Source organism: Pangasianodon hypophthalmus, chromosome 8 (assembly GCF_027358585.1).
Source record: "Pangasianodon hypophthalmus isolate fPanHyp1 chromosome 8, fPanHyp1.pri, whole genome shotgun sequence".
Taxonomy (NCBI): Eukaryota; Metazoa; Chordata; class Actinopteri; order Siluriformes; family Pangasiidae; genus Pangasianodon; species Pangasianodon hypophthalmus.
In genome coordinates this window covers 11653451-11676597 of record NC_069717.1, presented here as the reverse complement: position 1 = coordinate 11676597, position 23147 = coordinate 11653451, and the positions used below count along the sequence as shown (strand labels likewise).

General features: G+C 37.3%; 2 protein-coding genes across 4 annotated transcripts; one reads left to right on the top strand and one right to left on the bottom strand.

The window, feature by feature from the left end:
• Positions 1 to 3183: 3183 nt before the first annotated feature.
• On the bottom strand, positions 3184 to 13359 carry suv39h1b (SUV39H1 histone lysine methyltransferase b). 3 transcript variants are annotated; one of them, XM_034306298.2, is made up of 7 exons: positions 13078 to 13190; positions 8945 to 9120; positions 8238 to 8309; positions 7500 to 8153; positions 6692 to 6838; positions 6043 to 6172; positions 3184 to 4981 (listed from the first exon to the last, which is right to left on the bottom strand). In XM_034306298.2, the coding sequence occupies exons 4-7, from the start codon at positions 8112 to 8114 to the stop codon at positions 4848 to 4850; spliced, it is 1026 nt and encodes a 341-aa protein (XP_034162189.1). In that variant the 5' UTR covers positions 8115 to 8153; positions 8238 to 8309; positions 8945 to 9120; positions 13078 to 13190; the 3' UTR covers positions 3184 to 4847. The 3 variants fall into 3 exon arrangements, with proteins under 3 accessions (XP_034162189.1, XP_026793182.1, XP_053092120.1); XM_026937381.3 differs by lacking the exons at positions 8238 to 8309; positions 13078 to 13190 and adding an exon at positions 13219 to 13359; XM_053236145.1 differs by lacking the exon at positions 8238 to 8309 and having other exon boundaries at positions 13078 to 13188.
• Positions 13360 to 16614: 3255 nt separating this feature from the next.
• tmem9 (transmembrane protein 9) lies at positions 16615 to 23031 on the top strand. Its single transcript, XM_026928574.3, has 6 exons — positions 16615 to 16720; positions 17008 to 17118; positions 18999 to 19090; positions 19943 to 20051; positions 20951 to 21082; positions 21472 to 23031. Exons 2-6 carry the CDS (start codon positions 17026 to 17028, stop codon positions 21595 to 21597), a joined length of 552 nt encoding a protein of 183 aa, XP_026784375.1. The 5' UTR covers positions 16615 to 16720; positions 17008 to 17025; the 3' UTR covers positions 21598 to 23031.
• Positions 23032 to 23147: the final 116 nt, after the last annotated feature.

Below are 23147 nucleotides of genomic sequence, written 5' to 3'. Positions count from 1 at the left end.
CCCTTTTTGTTTGGTCCCAATTAGTTCTTGAGCTTTTCTTTTCCTTAGCACTCTTAATTTCCTTAGCCTATTTTATGGTATAAGCTAATGTCCACATGAAAGTGAAACTGAAAGTTTGGTCAAACATAGTTTGAAAATAGTCTTCTATCTCCTAGGCCCTGGCACACATATTCCAATTCACCATAGATGTGTTTTCATTAACACATGAATCTTGAGAACTGTTTAACATAAGTCTGAAAATTACATACCATACCATACTGTTAATATGAAAAGCAAGAAGAGCTATAATGAAAAACCATAATTATTCTTCACATGTTGAGAGAAAAGAGTGGTTTCGTAGTATTTTAAGAAAAACGCTAATACTAATACACTCCCCAAGGCAGAAGAGATGAGATGATAGGCGTCTATCTCCAGCTTTGGAGAACAGGAAACTGGCAGTTTCAGCCATCATAAGCTGTCAGGCAGATAGTTTCATAGTAGTGGCTGGTGGTTTTTAAAATGGGGAAGCACAGCTGTCTGCCAGCAGACAAGACCAGCAATATAAGCGCTTGGTTACAGCACTACCAGTCAGCCAGTCAAATTTTCTGTACCAAGACACTTGTACGAAGGACCTGTTTTTGTTCACAGAGTTCTGAATTAAATCTTGGGCATTGGTTTGCCCTCCTGCTCTCAGTTTTTCCTCATAAGTAAGAGCATCAAAAGACTTCTCCTAAATCAAATTAACAACATTAACAGTTTTTTGCCAAGTTGCACCAACAAACAGCTAAACTTGTTAAATTTCAGTTAAGAATTTGACAATGACCAATAAATAAACAACACATTTCTGAAACAGATGCAAATAATAAACAAACCTTACAATTTATTTACAGTATTTAAAAATTATAATGATAAAATAACAAGCAATAATTATGTAAAACTGTTATGGTTTGGGCTAATAATTGTCCAACTACTGCAGCTCTGACCACTCTGCAAGTATGACTGGCACTGATATGTTTAAGTTTGAGATGTCAGTTATGTTCGCTACTATTTCAATGATTGGCAGGTGGATAAAATGCATTTATAAACAGCGTACTTTCCAATAAACATTGGGATATTTTTTCTATGCAGAACCCACCCATGGTACTCTCACTGATTCCCACTGGAGCTGTGCGTCTGGGTGAGATCCAAAATGACATATTGAAAGCCTATTGTCCAATGAATGTTAATTTTTTCTCCATTAAAATAACATATACTTGAATCTCTCATAGGAAGGTGTGGGTCAGTGGAGTTTTATCAGAGGTGCATCTCCAGGCTTCTGTGGACATTTTCATGCAGGCAACGTTGTCCACCAGAAACTCTTTGTGTTAAATGAATGCACAGCGCAATATTGCAGTGAGATACTGTATCTGATATTTTGATTTGTTAAATTACTGAAAGTCACTAAGAGTTACGAATAATATAGACACATTGCCAAACATTTAATTGCAGCATTTTAATGAAATTTCTGGGGAGATGGCTTTCCATGTAGCCTTAAAGCAACTGCCTGTCATATCGAGATGGCTGTATGGCAGTAATATTTATTACACGTAATGTATCATGAATCATTTTGCAACTTTGTTTAAACGTCTGGAAATGCCTATGCACATGTACGGTGTGGTATCCTGGTGATTCTCACTGCCCCTGAAGGTAAAACAGAACTTAAATGTTGCTAACTCATAATCTGCTTTTGATGTAACTCAAACAGAAAAAACAGCTATATTAAAAATATAATGAAAATAGATTGAAAATACTGCTGTTAAATTAAGACCATATAAACCATGACTTGAAAATTTAGGCTAGCTAGCTTAGTTCACCTGAAAGTGAGATAACCTACACTTCCCTGGCCCATCTTACATTAATGGCTGTTATTTTTATATTGCATGAATACGTAAGTAATTAAACCATTAGGCAGCAGCATACTGGATACTCCTGTATAGTTTCTTCTTCACTGTGCAGCTATGCACTGTGCAGCTTAAGTATGTAATCAAACTGCCAAAAATGGTGAACTTCACTTTTTTTTTTTTTAAACATGGTCAGTTACATTTTACAGGGCCTTGCTTCCTTCCTACAATAACAGCCCTTAGTTTATGAGTCCCCCATGCATGTCATTCTCAGATAATCTATTTTAGTGATAACTATAAACAGTAGATATTTGGCTAAAGTGGTCTTTGAAAAATATCTCAAGCAGTGCCTTTGGAGCTTACATTTACTGATGAAAGTTTTAATATTTTGAGTCATCAGGTTCCTTCCTATTTCCTCTAAAGTAACTACCAAGCAAAATAATTACATGCAAACACACATACACACACAGCCTAGAAGCGATAGCAATAACTAACACTACCGAGGCAAACAAATCATGTTGTTTTTTTATTCTTAGTGCTAGTACTCAACTTTTTACTGACTTTGAACAGTTCCTGATTGGGACTTTATTGTTTAATCAATAGTGTTGTCAAGTTTTTATTTGAGATGATATGGACATTAGGACTGACAGAATATTGTTTGGGAGTGATTTTCGAGCCTATACATTTTAATCACAAACCTCACTTAAACAGCTGTATAATGTGTGATGCACATGCTTGTGCTGTGTATGAATCCAGAGTACCTGTAATTCTGAATGAATGGGAATGTTGAATATAAAATTGATGTATCAAAGTAATTATGTATTTTACAGGTTATATATCACCCTGCACTTACAAACCTGTATGTTTGTACAACACAAAAAGAAATCCTTTGTGCTAGTTGGAATCTTTTTCCCTCTTTAAGAGTGTGTTATTCTTCAGATGTGCCATTAACTTCACCATGTTTTATCTTCATGAAGGTTAATAAGACAAGCAAACACTTCTTGTAGGGAGACTTTTAGACATGACCCAAGCCTCTGATATCAGTGCAAAAGGTCACACATTGCACTGAAGTCATCATATCGAGTTACAGAGCAACTTGCCACTCTCATAAACCAAGATCTGACTTTGATGGGCTGCACTTTCTGTAAGGCAAACTCTACCCTTCAGACCACCTCTATTTGACCTCAAATGTAATAGACACCTAATCCTAGCTGTCACTGTGAAAGGTCAACAGTTAAGTTATTTCCATCAATTTTTACTAATCTGTAAAGAAGACAAAACTCTGTAAGCTATGCAAAATGTTCTAATCATCAGTGGAAGTAAATTACATTTTAAGTTTGTTTTTTTATTTCACATTATTTTTCCTGTTGTACAACCTTCCAAATAGCAGAAGACATTATTCATTCTGGTAATACATAAAAACATAAAACAAATATGTTTAACTGAATTGAATGTATGGTTAGAAGCCTTATCAGGAAACACTATAACAGGCATCACTTCAAGACTACATTTTTTTGAAATGTAGAAAGGCAAAATGATCAAGTTGATGTTTTTAATACAAATACAGTATGTGCACCAGCTTATGTCAGCTGGTAGCCTTTTTTAAACATCTATAGCTATCTGTAGTTTTGTCACAACAGTACATTTGTCTCAACAGTACAGAGTGATAAAAGTCAGATACAGACGGGTGACCAAAAAAAATAGAGGGTATTGTGCTAACATAGTTTGAGTTTTGGGTATGATGAGTATCAAAAACGATGTGAAACATATACCCTGGCCTTCACACTCACCAGATCTCATCTGACGTGACATCAAAACACCAACAGAGTGAAAATGTTTTATAAGAAAGGTGTTCACCCCTTCAGTGTAGTTTTAGATACTTGTAGAATCTATGCCCTATTAAGTTGCACTGAAGCTGTTATGGCAGCTCCTGGTGGCCCAACAACTTTTTTTTTTCCTTTCATACGTCACCCGTCTGTATATCACAGGTTATTGCTACAACATAGAAAATAATTAACACTGAGATATTTAGAAAATACCAAAGGTTCATTTAAACAGTACAGTCAGAATGTCACTAAGCAGTTATCTGCACAATCTGCACACTGCCATAAAATTCAAGTGAAGATTAAATAAATGCAGAACTCATGGGTGTGGAATTTTTTTTTTTTTTTCCTATGTAAGATTCGCAAAAAGCACATCTTTCTTTTTTGTATTGCTCTGGCATTAGCAATACAGTTTTGCCCCCAGTTGGCAGGTTCATGAAATCAAAGCTGCACACAAGTACAGTTTTCCAGACACAGATTACACCAAACTAGAAAAGATTTAACATAATCCTCAGTGGGTTTAACCAGCATTCATATAAAATTGTACTTATATTTTCATACTAATGCACTTGCCTGACACATCACTGTTTTATTAAAAAAAAATAAAATGCCTTCTCATAAAAATAACTAAACTATAAAAATTTCAGTTAAAAAAAAAAAAGGATAAACACAATCTCCTGCCAAACTCACGATGATAGATATCTTTGACTTTTGATGAAAAAAATGCATTTACACAGAACTGTACATTTTCACATATGTAATGTAGTGAAATGGGACCTCATGGCATCATGCCAAATGTCGGGGAAGAAAACTGATAAAATGTGAAATATATCAAATAAATGATTTTTGGAAGACCATTAAAGTATAAACCAGGGGTGTCACACTCCAGTCCTACAGATGTGTGTTTATCCTCTTCAGACCATGAAGGTGTTGGGAATTATTTGCTGAGGAGTAGCATCAGAGGTGTGAAACAGAGGACTGAAAACACACATCTCTGAACAAACCAGACGTATTAAATTCATTAATTAAAAATATCACACTTTGATAGTAAACATGAACAATGATTTGTACAATTTTGTTGCAATGTAACGAGATTCTGCTATTACAGCCACTATTATGTTTAGTGACAGTTTGGCATGACACACTCCTCCAGTCCCTGGACTGTTTAAAATAGATACTTTCGACATGATGGCACACCACATTTACATTCTATACGCATGCGTTTCTTGGGAGAACCTGGGAGTCCCGTCAAACTGAAATTAGAGTCCATCTTTGTGCTTTCTGCATCTACTGGATCAACTGGAAAAAGAAAAAGAAGGGTTTAAAAATGTTACTGACAAAACAATCTCTCCCTCTCTCCCACACATGTACACAAATAATTAAACATTATATACCAACATACTGTATAGTTTTTTTTTTTGTTGGTTTTTTTAATTGGGTGTAAATCCGTACAGCTTAACTGGTAAACAAAAGGAAGTTTTCTGTGGCCTCCTTGCATTTGGAAACCATCTTTAACAGACCTCTTAATAGGCACTCTTAATAGTTGGAGACTAAGATGAACTGATTAAACAAGTGGAATCAGGCATGGCTCCTGTTTGGTTGGCAAGAAAGCCTGTAGCCATAACAGCCTTTTGCAGATAAGATTAAAAACTCCTGAGTAACAGTGGGAGTAAGAGTGTAAACAAAACCAAACATGAGTCAGGGTGGCTACGTTTAAGGTCTATATTCGGGTTGCAGCCATATTCCGAATATGATGTTTATATGCGTACAGGCATCAGAATATTCCTGTATACTGTATATATTCCTGTATGGTTGTAGTAAGTATGGCTGAGTTGCCATTCCTAAATACCTAACAGATGCTTAGCTGTAGGCTAGCACCCACAATTCCTTGCAGACTGAGCATGTGCATATATCTCCTTTCAGTGGATTTTCTGAATGAAGTGTTTGCATGCAACAAATTTCTGATTAAAACAGGCATATTCCAGGGGTGGGAATCAGAATTTGGGGAATCAGAATATTGTCTTAATCTGAATCAGGCAATCGGATTGCGGCATTTACATGAATATCGGAATATTGATGTGCTTGTAAACAAAACCCATGAGAGAGTCAGGGGAATCCAAGAAGGGAACTGGATTCAGAAAGTCTTGCTTTTTTCTTTCTGAACAGGTAAGACATATGTGTGTTCGCTAATTTGGTGGGAAGCACAACCCATCTTAGGAAATATTCTTCCTAAAGAATCTCAATAGCATTTTTCTACCTGAGAGGGCAAAATTCCAAAATCTTACATTCTGTAGCTTCAGACATGAAGCGAAATCCAAGCTTGAAAACTAAACATAAAAAAACTTAAAGGGAACACTTACTCTGCATTTTGTAGTCAAAGGTGAGCTCCTCCCCTGGTTTAATGGCACGAGTGGCAAAGAAAGCTATCCGTGGCAGTCTCTCGTCCAAGTTTTCTATAAAGACATTATATACCTGAAGATTCGGATCACACTGCAGAGAGAAAAAGAAGCTGTTACTGTGGATTAGTGAAAACTAAGTGATTTAAAAAAAAAAAAAAAAACCCACACCATTAATTGTATAGCAGCATACATCGTTGCTTACCATATAAAATTCTTCACCACTTAGATTATACTCAAAACTGGATAAGTGTGAGACCCGAACACTGACTAAAAACGTAAATTCGTGTAGGCATTTCACTCTAAAACCCAAGAACAGTGGTGCTTCCAGACTCTCTCTCCTCACTCTCATTAAAAAAATGATGTTAATTACGGTTAAAGTAGTAATCAGCAAGATCACTGACTCAAACCCAATATTTCCATTTTTCTTCTTGCCATCTGATCTATAATCCTCTTGTCGCAGATCCAAAATCTCTGCAGATACAGCAATAGCTAAACTGGAAAAATAACCTACATGTTTTTTTTTTACATTGATATCATCAAGTTGTGAAAGAGGAACAAATACCTCAGCTGTTCCACACTGTAGAAGAAAAAAAAAAAAACCCACACATACACTGTGATTGACGAAGTGAGAAATGTTGCCATAGTGAGCTGCATCCACTGTATATTCATCATCCACATAATCCAGGTCAAACAGGTAGGTGGCTCCTTCTTTATCATAGACATGACCTCGCCTTTCTGCTTCTTCTGTAGTGATGATCTGAGTTATGAAATTACATAGACAGCTCTTTGAGCGATTCATTTACTGTAACAACCTGAGAGAAGTTAATAGTAAGGCATTCACATTAGCAAGCGACTATCCTAGGAAGTCAGTCCTGTTGCTTGTAGATTGCTTGTTATATCTTATATGAGATGGTAGTCTGCAAAAAGTATCTACGGTAAAATATGAAAATTATGAGACTGTGGTTTTTCTTCCACTTTTGCAGTTAATCGGTGACTAAATGCGGGTAGGAACTGTAGTTGTGTTGTGAACAGGAAACTGATGAAACACTGGACCACTCGCCATAGCAGTGGTGTGAGGAATCATACAAGCCATTTATGTGCATTTGTGGCTTTACTGCATCATTCCTAATTTGCAAAGAACTGAGACAGTCTCAATTACAATGTTGCACGGTCACTATGTCACTTATTGCTGTTGCTGAAGTCATAGCTCTCATAGTGTCTACTGAAAATGAACAGACTCCTATGGCTTTATTGCTTGCCAGTGTGAACTTAGGGTCAGTGTTAAACAACAGGACTAGAAACATTCCCATCTCATTCAAAGTCGAGGTTTGGTATGACAAAATAAGCACAGTTCATATTTAAGCACAGCCAAATTGAATTAATGAAAGAAAACAGACACACAACATGCAGCCCATTACCTCTCCTACGTACTCCATGACGAAGGTGTTCTTCCGGATGCGCTCCATGGTCCGTACCCCCCAGCCCCTGCCGTTGTCTGTCCTAAAGATGCACAGTGAATACTGAATGCCCCTCTGCACCACCCTGTTGGGGCAGTCGGGCCCGCAGAGACAACGCTTATTGCATTCGTAGATGGGTAGTCCAGGCCGAATGCGCACTTGTCCTGAGTCATTGTAGGCAAACTTGTGCTGCGAGGCTCCGGCACAGCAGCCCTCTAGAGGACTGTTCAGGCAGTCTGTACACTCGCAGCCAACAGCCACCTCATTAAGAGAGATACCGTCACCCACCTTATAATCATTAATGTAGGTGAAGTTCTTAGGAGGACCCTCCATGTCCACCAGGTTTTCCACGTAGATGCGACCCTTGTCTGAGCCCAGGCTGTTCAGGTGATTCTCCCAGAGTTTGAGGGTTTGCCTAAGCTTTGCTCGCTGCACAAGTTGGGAGACAATGGAAGCGTCCAGTTTCTTGGGGATGTTGCGCTTCTTTAACCGCACCATCTCACACATCAAATCCTCCCAGAACTGGTTAAGCAGATTGGTGCACTTAAGGTTCTTCCGTGGCTCCCACGAGTTCATTGACTCTGGATAGCCCTTCCATTTTACCAAGTACAGCTCCTGTGTACGAGACAAAATCTCCTTTCAGACATACACTTTTACACAAATTCAACAGTTATTAATTAGGAAGGGGATGAGTCATACTCAAAGTCCGGGGAAGATTGACGTTACAGTCGACTGGGTTGGGATCTAGTACAAATCCCAGGAAACTCCAAACTGGTGACAAATTAAAGGAAAAACTGGTGGCTCTTTTATGCAGTATTCACTTATCTACTGCAAACCAATACAAAGTTTTTCAGCCTAAGATGAAATATTTCTATCCTGGTGGGAGTGCCCTTCTTCCACGTCCTGATGCACAGGGCACAGGGGCTCACTGAATGGTTTCAAGAGTATGAAAATGTAAATCATATGCTCTGGCCTTCACAGTCACCAGATTACAACCCAGCTGAACCAACATAAAAGAATCTGTAGAAAGGTGCAGTGGCTTGTGGTGGACCAACACCTCACTAAGACCCTTTGTGTTGTGTTTTTTGTTCTTTGTCACCCGTGTATAGCATTCATTGCATGTTGATGGTTTGGATGGTGCAAAAATAGGAACATCGCTGGTAAAGCTGATAATGTTCTTAGTTTCGAATATAAAATACTAAGAGACTGTTAAAAGAATACTGTTAAAATTGAACTTTAGCATTAGTGAAAAGTACTATTTTCCTAGAATTTCTGCTGCAGTTCAATTGGGTAACAGCTTATAAATCATCATAGGTTATTGCTTAAAAAAGAAGTAAGTAATCCAGTCTTTGTCTACTCAATGCTACAGAATGAAGAGAAACCACTAACTCGTCTGTTATTCTTACCTGGGTTTCTTGTGTTTTCCCATCAGTGATAACTTTTCTTTGGTAGTTACAAAGGTATTCCACTTCGTATTCACACAGGTTGTTCTTGTTGACCCCCAGTTCTCTGCATTTTACCCCTTCCTCTCGGCAAACCACTTCCAGTTGGTTGAAAGTAGCAAGACATGCTACTTTGCACTCTTTAAAATAAGAGAGAATTTAATGTACACTCACCGGCAACTTTAATACAAACACCTGTACACATACTCATTCAAGCAATTATCCAATCAGCTAATCATGGAGATACAGGTCAAGCTAATGTTCACATCAAACATAAGAATGTTTATGTTTTAGCTCAGTGATTTTGACTGTGGCATGGTTGTGGGTACCAGGCTGGTTTGAGTATTTCAGAAACTGCTCATGCACACATAACAGTCCCTAAAGTCTACTCAGTGCAAAAAACAAAAAAAAAACCAAAAAAAAAAAACCATCCACTGATGGCAGTAGTACACAGTGGCAGTCCTGCTGGTGGAAAGGTCAGAGGAGAACGGCCAAACTGGTTCTAGCTGACAGGATGGTTATAGTAACTCAAATAACCACTCTTTACAACCGTGAAGGGCAGAAAAGCAGCTTAGAACGCACAACATATGGGCACAGACTCACCAAAACTGTGCAGTTAAAGATTGGAAAAAGACGAGGCAATATTTTTCCAATCTTCAACTGTCCAGTTTCGGTGTAGGTTCCAAAGCTTCAACTTTCATGCTAATGTCACCATTAACGCCATTTTGTTTGACACTTCGTAAACAGCTAGCCGAGCCGAGTCTCAGCTGCATCTTATAACTGCACTGTACTCTGACTTTGAGTCCAGAATTTTTTTGTCTTAACTTCTTCTTCTTGGATTTCTCTGACATTGAACATTGCAGGAACATGGTGAGTGAGAAAAGAAACTCTTGCTCTTTTGTTTTTAGGTACTAACAGCAAAATCTAACCATTATCCCTTATGTTTGAAATCGTTCAATTTTTTCTCCTTTTAAACTTGTAAGAATCGTTAAGAACATCACAAATATATCAACATAGTATTTAATTTATTTCAGGATGGAGTTTAAGTTGCAGAACACCACCAACAAAGCAGTCATTTATATGATAATAAAAGTAGTGGTAAGGGAAAAATAAAATAAAATGTTTAGAAATATATAAAAAAAAAAATACATAAAGATGTGAACATGACATATAAATACACTATATGGCCAAAAGCATGTGAACACCTGACCATCACACCTATATGAGCTTGTTGGATATCCCATTCCAAAATCATAGGCATTAACATGGAGCCCCCCTTCTTTGCGGCTATAACAGCCTCTACTCTTCTAAGCAGGCTTTCTACAAGATTTCAGAGTGTGTGTGTAGGAATTTGAGCCCATTCAGTCAAAAGAGCATTCATGAGGACAGGCACTGATGTTGGATTAGGAGACCTGGCTGGCAGTCAATGTTCTAATTAGTCCCAAAAGTGTTCCAGGCCACTGGAGTTCCTCAACACCAAACTTTAGGGACCTCGCTTTGTGCACAGGGGCACAGTCACACTGGAACAAGAAAGGGCCTTCCCCAAACTGTTGCCACAAAGCTGAAAGCACAAAATTGTCTAAAATGTCTTTGTATGCTGTAGCATTAACATTACCCTGAGAAACAGCCCCACACCATTATCCCTACTCCACCAAACTTTACCGTTGCCACTAGGCATTCCAGTAGGCAGCATTCTCCTGGCATCCACCAAACCCAGATTCATCCATCAGACTGCCAGTTAGTGAAGCGTGATTCATCACTCCAGAGCTGATGTTTCCACTACTCCAGAGACCAGTTTGCGGTGTGCTTCACACCACTCCAGCCAACGCTTGGCACTGCACATAGTGATCTTAGTGATCTTCTCTGTGCGTGGCTGCTCGGCCATGGAAACCCATTTCATAAAGTACCCATTTCCTAAGGCACTATTCTTGTGGTGATGTTGCTTCCAGAGGCAGTAGTAACTCTGTAGTAAGTGATACAACAGAGGATAGGTGATTTTCATGCACTACATGCTTCAGCACCTGGTGGCCCCACTCTGTGAGAGTTTGCGTAGCTGAGCTGTTGTTGCTCCTAGATGCCTCCATTACACAATAATAGCACCTGCAGTTAACTGGGGCAGATCTAGCAGGGCAGAAATTTCATGAACTGGCCTGTGGCAAAGGTGGCATCCTATTACAATGCCAAGTTACTGAGCTCTTCAGTACAACCCAATCTACTGCCAGTGCTTGTCTATGGAGATTGCATGGCTGTGTGCCTGATTTTATGCACCTCTTAGCAATGGGTGTGACTGAAACACCTGAACTCAATAATTTGGTGGGTGTCCGTATACCTTTGGCCATATAGTGTATATAGTAGAACTGTATATTGAAATGTACAAATACAATATAACGGGGGTGTCCAATCTTATCCAAAAAAGGGCTTCATTTGGCTAATCCAAAGTGACTTACTATCAAGACACAACACAATTGAGCATGATACCACTGCACTATACACTCCAGTACATGACACAATGTGCAATGTACATTTAATGTCTCACTAGTGCTATTCTATGGGACACAGCATTAAGAGCTAACACTGATTCATCCTCCATGATTCAGCATGGTGTAATAGGGTAAATTCAGTGTAGTGTAATAGGGTGAATTCAGTGTAGTGTAATAGGGTGAATTCAGGGTTACCACTTTATGGGGCTGCACAATATATCGAAATTATCAAAATATCGCAGATGTAAATATTGTGATATGAATATCACAAGGGCTTGCGATATCTGACTGAACAAAAAGTTACAAAAAGTCAAAGATTTAGGGCAACACAGATAGCAGAGAATGCTTTCTATTCCTCAAAATAACATAAAACATGTATGTTGGTTATGTCATTTTCAGTTTTAATAAATATAATTTAAACTGATTTTACAAACTTAATGCAATATGCAGTACAATGCTATATTAAGTTATTAAGTAATCGCCCACTGCATTTTTCTTCAATATCGTGCAGCCCTAAAACGTTATGTTAAAAACCACTAAGGCCTTGCAGTGGAACGGCTTGATATAAGTACCGTTGCTTAATTCATGTAATGTGATATAAAGGGGTGTGGTACACATTAAACAGGAAGCGGACCTCAAAAAGATTAGGGTAGAAAAAAATGCCATGTTGGCCAGGTTTTTTTTTTTTTTTTTTTTTTTTAATGGTTCTAAAATTGTCATGATATGACACCAACATTCCTCTAATATACTCTTAACAACCCAACCTTAACAATAATATTTTTATTGCAAAGTAAAATGGCACCCAAAGGAGACAGGCAAAGCTGCAAGGAGGAAGTGAGTGAGAGAGTGAGAGAGAGAGAGAGAACAAAAAGTAGTAGTAATAGTATGTATGCAGATATTGTTACTTAATCTACTGTGTTCAAATAATTTCATATAATTATAGTTTATTATTTTAATTCCAGTGCTGCTGCTGCTACAGCGAGAAATAAACGACCTTTTAATTACCTTTTAATATGTAATCATTTTTACTCAGTTTGTTTTCATACAATATTTTTTTTTTCAGTCTGTCACTTTGGACTAAAGGGTCATTAATGCTTCTTAGGATATGATACAAACATTTTCCTTTCATATGTCAGTAGTCAACATGTTGTGGATTTCGGGAATGTATCATGTTTTGAGCGTTTTATTTTATTATTGGCAAAAAAAAAAAAAAAGGGGGGGGGGGGGGCTTAGTATAATTTGAAAGTGAGAAACTCACACTTCTGTTGCATGAGGTTAGTCAAACAGTTGGTTACTTTAAGCAGGGAAGGGGAAGTTAGTTTGCTCCATATGTAGCCTGCATCCCAGCACGAGCCTGCTAACTAGCTAACAAACAAGAAACGAGGACTTGGGAAATGTTACTGAGATGTGCCCAGCTCATTAATCTCAGTTTATATCACACGTACAGTGGCTTTACATAACCTGTTTCAATATATCCGCCTGGACTACTTTAAACATTACGCTGCTTAAACTTTAAGCTTTAAACTGAGGTGTATGGGTCTGGTACTCGAACACAGTTACCGATAATACTGAACCACTAACACCATATGATACCAACATTAAAAAGCCCCACTTTACCTAACTCTCCTGTCAGAATGAAGGCCTTAGTCTGTGCTACACCTTGAAACGGCGAGTTAGTTTTATTGCAAGTATTTCTGGTTATTTAAAAAATATATACGTTACTATAGGTTTGGAAGATTTAAGAAAACAAATTCGTACCTTTCAAATTTTCCGCCATCTTCCTACTACCGCCAAAATTGTAAAGTTAAAAACTCACTCGGCGATTGGTTCCGGACGCCTGTGACCGACAGCTTCACCAACCAATAGCATTTGAGTATAGAAATACGACACATGTGACGTAAAAGCGAGGAGACTGTATGCAGCCTTGTCGGGTCTGTTACTAAGTCTGGTTAATAATTTAAAAACCTCCTACATTAACTCTACAGTTTATCTTTTACAAACACAAATGTAGCATTAGACAAGACAGTGATTTTAATAATTACTGTATATACACTTGATTAAAGTATCACAGACAAACTGATCGTGGTGATTTTTGAATTCTAGACAAATCCAGTGAAGTGGAACTATAACTGAAAATTAAAAATCAGCAGAGTAAAAAAATGTCATTCATAATCATTTCATAAAAATAAGGCCAAGCTATACAGTATGATGGCCTGCTTTTAAATTTCTGTAGTTTATTTTATTTTTAAGAATTTATTCTTGAATGAATATTATAAATATTATAATTATATTATAATATTACAATATTATTATAATATTATAAATATTAAAGTACTCCTTTATTTTGCAGCTTAATATAGCGAGTGTTGTTCATTATGTTAGTTGCATAACTTCCCAGAACATAATCAGTGTCACGTGGTTCATTGTGGTAAAGACAGTTTCACATTCAGCTTCTCGGATTAACTCTTTGTGTTGGCAAAATGAAGCTTTCTGAAGCAATGAAGCGTCACTCGAAGTGAGGCTTTTCAACACAATGCACACTAGTGACATCTGGTGGTCAAAGTCATGAAGTACAGCTTGTGAGCTACTGAGTGCCAGTGGGGGCTGCAGCAGGTTTTGCTTTTTAAATCAAACTTTATTGAGTAATTCAGCACCTATTACAACCAATCTTCAATATTTTACAGATTTTAAATATACATGTATGAAGTGATCAAAGTATACAGAAATGGGTAGGCAAAATACATAATACTTTTACAATTATTTACAATCAACAACATTTTGCAAAACTTAAATATGCATACCCTTATAAAGTGATCACAATATAAACAAAGTGGGTATACAAGTTACATGGATTATTTTATACATGTCTTTTATAGGGGTAAGAGTTCACATTTTTTAGTAGAGACCAAAGATATTTATCTTTTGTTCTTCTATCCGTTGTCCTTAGTCTTTTTACTTCATTTACTATTCGTTTAAAAACGGTCTCAGAGGAGATATGGCACTGATTGATTTTACATCTTGTTTTCCAAATTTTGTAATTTGCGATATATATTACAGTAAAGATCTTTTGTACTTTTTGTCTTTTTTTTTTTTTTTTCAAAAATTCCATACATTATTGTTTTTTCATTTATTCTCACATCTATGGGGCAACAGTTTGAAGAAGGACCACATATGGGTGTCATGGTCATGTGTCCACATACTTGGTAGCCATATAATGTAAGTGCGAAAATGACAGATTCTTCTGTAAATATGTGATGCTTGCAGAATTTCCCTGGTCATTTGTTCGCTTTAAGGGTACACTGATGTACTGTGCTAAGGGTCAATCACAAAAAGTCTATTATATGAACAGCAACACAGTAATCAGTGTATAAAGTTTATGTATATATACTGTATATAAATGTACCATGGCATAATATTAAGAAGTCTATTTTTTTTCTGGATAATGGCACACTATATGGAGCTGAAATAAAAATTTGACTTGGTGCCTGCATTTTCTTTCATTTTCTTTATGAAGACCCCCAGTTCTAAGAATTTTTTTTTTTTTGCCCCAAAGTTGGAAACACAAAATTATATAGGATGTCATTCTATGCTGTACATTACAATTTCCCTTCACTGGAACTAAGAGGCCCAAACGTTCCAGCATGACAATGCCCCTGTGCACAAAGCGAGGACCATGAAGACATGGTTTGTCAAGGTTGGTGTGGAAGAACTCGAGTGGCCTGCACAGAGCTCTGACCTCAACCCCACTGAACAGCTTTGGGATGAACTGGAACACTGACTGCACCCCAGGCCTCCTCACCCAACATCAGTGCCTGACCTCACTAATGCTCTTGTGGCTGAATGAACATAAGTCCCCACAGCCACGCTCCAAAATCTATTGGAAAGTCTTCCCAGAAGAATGGAGGTTCTTATAACAGCAAAGGAGGGAAAACTGGAAAGAACATATGAACGTGATGGTCAGGTGTCCACAAACCTTTGGCTGTATAGTGTGCATGAGACTGGTTAGAATAAATCAATTAGAATAAAAAACAGTTGCATTTCATTTCGCTTTCAAGGGACAAGTATTGCTCTATATGTGGACTTGCAGAGCTTTTCCCAAGTAATAGAGTACTGCTGGGGGTAACCAATGTCTGAACATTTGACAAATAAAAGTGAATCATATAGTAAAGAGTAATGTACCAATCAGAATGTGTTGAATAATTTCCACATGAAAATGTAATCAAAAGTTGAATAATAGTTATATTTGCCAAACAAATAGATATGGTTATGAAGATGCAAAATTTTTATAACACCTTTGTCTGGAGCAATATGGTCAACTTTTTATACTGAAATTTTCTTAGGGAAAAAAGAAATTAAAAAATCCATTAAATAAAAATTAAAATTAATAAAAATTAATGAAACATTCCACAGCCATCCATGGCCTAGGGATCAAGTGAATTGGCAAGTGACCAGACTGGGCAGAAAAATAGGAAAATGTGTAAAGTGTACAAACTAAAAGGTAGGCTACATAATATTGCACCAGTTGTTACTGAGTAATAACAGACCTTTTAGCCAAGTTACTAGAACTTTCCAAAATTCCAGTTGGTTGAAAATGTATATGTAAACTACAGTGTTTGAAAGTTTACAAACAAACTGTTTTGTTTTGTTTTTTAAATCCGCCATCTTCCTACTACTGCCACAATAATAAAATTAAAAACACACCGGCTGCCTGTAACCGACAGGTTCACCAACCAATAGAATTCGAGTATAGAAACACGACACATGTGACGTAAAAGCGTGGTTAAAAGTCCTTCAGCAAGCGTTGCTTTTTTTTTTTTTTTTTTTTTTTTTTTAAACTAAAACAAAATTGTCGTATGAGCAGAAATCAAGCCTTATGTAAGACAGAGTAATTTTAATGAGTACTATATATATTTATTAAAGTATCATAAACAGATTATAGTCGTTCCAAAAAATCCTGTATAATTATACATACCAGTGAAGTGAAGTGTAATTGTAACGTAAATGAGTTAAAATGGCAAAAAAATAATATAAAATATTTAAAATATTTATTTTAGAATCATATAAAAAAGTAATAAACAAACAACTGAGCCCAATCCGTGTTATTACCTGGTTTTAAATGCCACCGGTGTCTTTTATTTTGAAGAGTGAAAGTGAGAGTGCGTCTTTGTTTTGTAGCTTTTGTTTGTTACTTCACATAGCGAGTGCTCTTTAATGTTTCATGCTTCAAGCGCTCTGGCTGGCAAAGGAGAGTCTGTCTAGTGTACGTATCTTGTCACTATTTAATATTAAAACATTGCATTGGGTTATTTTGTATTTTGGAAGTTAGTTAGTTAGTTATTTAGTTAGCTGTCAGTGGAACTAGAGATTCGCCTGTAGCTCTGTGTTAGCTTACTAGCCTAATTTACATCCCGAGATGTTTATTAGCACAGTATAATATTCTGAGTTAATATATAATATTCTGCTAAACTACAATATGTAAGAATTACGAGTTAATTACATTATGTTTTTGGGTTTTGTTTTTGAACCTCGAATGTGTTTTCACTTCAGAAATAAAGGGGAAGAAGCATGTCGGTCAGTATCCCACAGCTTCGGGCAGCATCTTCAGCTCTGCTGCTCTTGCTTTTCTGTCAGGTGATGTGTTCTGCACATGAAGATGAGGTACCTCCACTTAACACTGACCTTCTGCTCTCTTCATATTTAGCTGTTACTATTTCAGCCTATACTGTGGACGTTATTATCAGGGGTGACGGGTGTAAATGAGCTAACAGATGTGTTAAAGGGAATGATTTTGGACCCATCACCCAGCATCAGGGGCAGTTATATGATCAAAAGTATGTGGACACATTGACCATCGCATTCATATGTGGGTCGTCCCCAAGCTGTTGCCGCAAAGTTGGACGCACACCTTAAGATGTCTTGTGTGTTGTATTCCCCTTTACTGGAACTAAGGAGCCCAAACATATTCCAGCATGACAATGTCCCTGTGCACAACATGAGCTTACTTTTACATTTATGGCATTTTGCAGACGCCCTTATCCAGAGCAGATTACGTTTATCTCATTTATAACACTGAGCAGTTGAGGGTTATGGGCCTTGCTCAAGGGCCCAGCAGTGGCAGCTTGGCAGTTGTTGCTTGGCCGTGCTGGGGTTTGAACTCATGACCTTCTGATCAGTAGTCCAATGTCTTAACCACTGAGCTTCATGACATGGTTTGCTAAGCTTGGAGTGGAAGAACTCGAGTGGCCTGAACATAGTCCTGTCCTCAACCTCACTGAACACCTTTCGGATGAACTGGAACGCCGACTGAGCTCCAGACCTCCTCATCTGACATCAGTGCCTGACCTCACTAATGCTCTTGTGGCCAAATCTGGAAAAAGTGCACATGGGTGTGATGGTCAGGTGTCCACAAACCTTTGGGCATATAATGTAAGCACTGATATCAACCTCTTCCAAAATATATGTATGTATATGACTGTTGTGTCAGTTATTTGGAACATTCCACCATTCCATGTTTTTATGTGGTGACACAACCTCATGAAGGCGGACAGGTATGAGGAAGGCAATCATGTGATAGGCTGCTGTTTCGATTTTGTAGGTGCTGAAACATGAAACGAAGTTATTTAAGTGGAGCAGAGAACTGCAGAGATGACTGTGTTTTTCAGTCAGAACGGAGAACTGCTCCACACAGTCAGCACACATATATATTGCTAGCACTAGTTTCTGTTCTAAAGTCTGATTGGCTGAGCCATTGTAAAATCCTCAGTATGCACACTCCTGTGATCATAACTGAATTCTGTATTAATATATTAAATTAATGCTAATTTGAGGTTTGACCAAAAAAAGGGGGAGGGGGTGTCCATTTGTAGTCTTACAAAATAAACCATCATTCAGAAACCTGGTGGGGAAAAATAAGTACACCCTGCCTAGTTTTACAATCTTTAAGAGAGTTATTAGCAGCCAGGTGTTACTAATGAAACGTACAAGATTAATTAATCATCAAGAAGTGTGACTAGCTCTATAAAAGCAGAACTTTTGGCACTTTGGAGTTCTGGAGCACTTCTGGAGGTGAGTGTCTACTCACTTCAAGAAGAAAGGACATGACCTCATGACCTCAATTGCTGCTGCTCATCAATCTAGGAAGGGTTATAAGGCCATCTCCAAACAATTTGAAATTCACCATTCTGCTGTGAGAAGGATTGTCTACAAATGGAGAGTCTTCAAGACAGTTGCCAGTCTTCCTAAGAGTGGGCGTCCCAGCAAATTCAGTCCAAGGTCATACCATTTAATGCTACATCATGTGACCTACAGGCCTTTGTAAGCACAAAGAAATAGCTGCAGCTTTTCTGTTTACCATGTACCGTGTTTGGTGTTCGGAGGAAATGTTATGAATTGCAGTAAATATAGTTTCGCGTTTGCATATTTCTGTCACAGATTCATAATCACAGATTTCTGTCTTCAAATGAGTCTACAATAACATTTTACGATATAGCCCACTGCATTTCTGCATTTATTTTTTGTTGTTTATGACCCTGTTGCAGAGTATTGAAGACGTGCGTTGCAAATGCATTTGTCCTCCATACCGAAGCATCAGTGGCCAAATCTACAAAAAGAACGTCACCCAAAAGGACTGGTTCGTTTTATTTTATTCTGTCTGTACACTGGACTAGTACCACTGCCCCTTATTCATCAAAGTTGCATACAGTCAGATGTCATCATAAAAACGAGCACACTCAAATTTGAGTGCACATTTGTGTGCTAAATTCCGTCTCTCATTTAGTTTATATGAGTTGATGATTGATTTAGATTAAACATACGTATATTATTATATTGCCTTTTGTTACCTATATTAATAAATGAGGATTTAATTAAACCTGACTTCAGTTAAATCTGACCTATGTAAGTTCTAATACGAAAACTATAGCTGTAAATAAAGTTCACATATGTGTATATGTTCAGTTTTCTACCTGATTTTTATAAAAAAAAACAGCATACTCCCATTTCCGTTTATTTGCAGCACCTCTGCAGATATATTTTTCCTTCTCCATTTACTTTTTTGCTTGGATCCTGTAGCCTGCTGAATACTTTCTTTGATTTGCTCACCATTGCAGCATGTAAATTAGATGTATATGAGGGTAAATTTGAACATGTTGTATGTATATGATGTATTTTTCTACACAACTGAAGCTAATTCATCCTTTGCACTAATATCACCACTTGTTTTGATGTCCTATGACAGCTATATGAATTAGACAAAGAGACATTTGTCATTCTGGGGGCTCAAGTCTGCACTCATTTGATGACTAAGGGCCATTATATGTGAATATTGATTGATCATTTGGTTCAGCTCGTTAAATTAGTAAGTGATGTGTTACAGGTTTTTGTAGTCATGCTGTGTGGTTGTGGATAAGACACAGAGTGTCACAGGTTTTCAGTATAATCTGAGGTTGTGAGGTAGTTCTGACCATGCTTTGTGTATTTACAGTAACTGTCTGCATGTAGTGGAGCCCTTGCCAGTGCCGGGTCATGATGTGGAGGCTTATTGTCTGCTCTGTGAGTGCAAGTATGAGGAGCGAAGCAGCAATACCATCAAGGTATCCTCTAGCCCCAAATATGAGTCTTGACTTATGTAATGTGTTAATGTATTCTTAATATGAATAAGAATTCAGAGAGTGAATGAACTTAACAAGTCATGATTAAGATTTTGACTATGTGCTTCTTTGTTAGATGTCTACATATTTTACATACATATGTTTGAGTTGTAGATTTTTACTGGTTTTTTTTTCACTGTTCTTCCAGTAGGCATGTAATGCAGTGCCTCTATCTATCTCATTTTTTTAAATTAATTAATTAATTTATTTTTTGTGAATGCAACCGCTATACCTTAGAAACACTAGAAAACCCAGGACTACTGAAAAAAAAATGAAGTATTTTTTTTTATTCACAAAGTATAACAAGAAGTAGCAATTAGCATAACATAACTTTATTGAACTCCTGAACTTCTGCAGTTCTTCAACCTCGTCTACTTCGCTCGATTTCATAACTGGGATTAACCAGATGCTTTTTGGTCCCTTCCGGTACCCTGTCTATGTAATGTGACTGAGTATGCTAAGGAACTGTCTTTTAAAACAACAGTGTTGTTCCCAAATCCGTAAACTATTGTTTAAATTTTACAATAATAGGCACCTAATAATTTATCAGATTTACTTTAGTTTTTGTTGCATTACGGAAAAATTCCCCAGGCATGGTATCAGAATCCACTATGAAACTGGGATGCAGTGCTGCCACTAGTCAAAATGAGACTCTTTAAACAATAAAGAATTTAAGAAAGACAAAATACATGCAATGAATGTCGAAGAAAGGCAGCATTTACATCAACCTAAAAACACTAACAGTGTACTTCCTATTCATATACATATCTGTGTCTTAGAACACATTCTGAATATTCGTTCTGAATATTGTAATCATGTTTGGTTACATCCCTGCTTTCCAGGTAACCATAATCATCTACCTGTCTGTGGTCGGTGCTCTTCTGCTGTACATGCTGTTCTTGCTTTTGGTGGAGCCTCTGATCCGCAGACGTGATCCCTACAGACAACCACTGCAGAATGAGGAAGACTCTGAGGTATAGACTTTAGCAGCATGTCTGTAGCTCACCCTGCTGGTCTCACCAGTTTCTTTCATACACAGATGACATTTAAAGCAGAAGTCAGTTTTAATCCAAAATCAGAATGAGTGTAATGACGTTTATAAAGACAAATGAGAACTGATTGTAGATCAGTGGTGAGATGTTTGATGAGGCTGAGTAATCTGTCAATCTGGATATCTAGGTAAAGCGATACATACCACTTAAAAGAGAGATAGAATTGTTCTGCTACATGAACATGGAACATGACTTATACAATTTATTAGACACGTTATATGACGTGTGACTCCCAAGTGCTGTTATTGAAGATACAGACAGAAAGAGAGTCAGTTTCAGAGATGCTGAATTTGCCGTGTTTCGCTCTACAGGATGTGAGGGCTCCAGGCCGAGGAAACACGGTGCTGGAGCGAGTGGAAGGGGCTCAGCAGCGCTGGAAGAAACAAGTTCAAGAGCAGCGCAAGACTGTATTCGATCGCCACAAATTGCTTAGCTAAACTCTGTTACAGTGACACTCGGAGCAAAGGCAAGCTGATCGTCCTGAGTTTCATGATTTATTTATTTATTTTGTTAACAGTGGGACCACATATGGTTCATGTTATCAGTGAAGCTTTTTTTTTTACATAGCATTCTGTTTGCTATATGAACCTCAGTTTAATTAATGTGCTTAAAATTCTATTAAACTGAAATTATTAGGCTTGTTATATAACAAGGAGAATTACATATAATGGCTGCTTAGTTTAGACTTCAAAGTTATATTGCAAATATTGGGAAAAATGGACTGTCTTGCAAAGTAATATGAATTTGGGGAACACCTGACATTCTCAACTTTTCTTCTAAAACAAAATAGATTGAGCAGGCAAATGTAGTAATTAAGCAACATAGGATTTGTCTGCATGTTACATGCATATCCCTTCTGCACATTGTTATATCTCCAACTGCTTTTCTTCATTTAGGACATTTGTAAGTAAGATATCAGTGACTGGATTCTGGGCTTTGCAATGATTGCCATTCCTAATGTCATGCCATGTCATCAGTTGCCTAAGTGGCTTCTGATTTCACACCAAATATATGCTGATTGCACTGAATATTTATGATTGTTTGAATATCTGTCTTTTGCACTTCGTATGTAAAATAAATCTAATACTGGCTTTGTATTTCAGATAAAGACCTATGGATTTTTGTTTGGATAATTTATCTAATAACTTGATGGCTTTAACATATATTAATTCTGCTAAGACACTCTACATTGAGTGGCTGTATTTGTTATTTTTGACATGTAAGCTGTATATTAAGTGTATTTGGTACACCTACCTTACAGTTAATTATTGGCCACTTTATTGGGTACATCTAACATATCTGAGGAATTTATAGGCATATTGTTTAATTACTATAAGCATATTGTTTATAGGTGTACTGTTTTGCTTTGATATGTACAATTTCTCAGCCTCCTCTACCCTGTTCTATAGCTGAAAAGGTCCGCCATAAGCTTTGCCCATTGGGGGAGTCCTTAAAATTTATTTGTAGAACCCTACAACATTGTTTTCCTTTTAGAAAAGGTTCCAAGTCAAGCCTGTTTTTGAGATTCACTAAGAACCCTTAAATATCTAATGAATCCTTGAAGAACCCTTATTTTCTAAGAGTGTAGGACTAGTCATAATGGTATGATGGTGTATGGTTCTGCTGCTGTCCCTGATATACTCATGCCAATGCCTTGGTTCTGTGATGGTGGAATGAATTGTCCATGATGACAGTAATTATGTGCTTATTGGTATGTACCCAATAAAATGATTGCTGAGTGAAGGTGCAAGGGAGATGTACCCATTAAACATGCAACTGAGTGTGTGTCACTGTTCTATTTCAGGAAATCTCATTCCATGTGTTGTATTCTACTTGCACTGAGATGAAATAAACACAATCTTTGAAAGTTGCATCTGGGCATAATATTTTTGTTTTTGCTGCATATAATCCATTATACTGTATATCCAGTATTACAATAAATCAGATGTACAGTATAGATGTATAATCTAATATACAAGGTAGTATA

Coding starts and splice junctions, on each gene's coding strand:
- tmem9 (XM_026928574.3), top strand. CDS start 17,026: ATGTCGGTCAGTATCCCACAGCTTCGGGCAGCATCTTCAGCTCTGCTG. Junction 19,091..19,942: donor AACGTCACCCAAAAGGACTG/GTTCGTTTTATT, acceptor GTGTATTTACAG/TAACTGTCTGCATGTAGTGG. Junction 20,052..20,950: donor GAAGCAGCAATACCATCAAG/GTATCCTCTAGC, acceptor CCTGCTTTCCAG/GTAACCATAATCATCTACCT.
- suv39h1b (XM_026937381.3), bottom strand. Junction 6,839..7,499: donor TCATGGAGTACGTAGGAGAG/GTAATGGGCTGC, acceptor TTCATAACTCAG/ATCATCACTACAGAAGAAGC. Junction 6,173..6,691: donor CTCACTTCGTCAATCACAGT/GTATGTGTGGGT, acceptor TTCTCTCTGCAG/TGTGATCCGAATCTTCAGGT.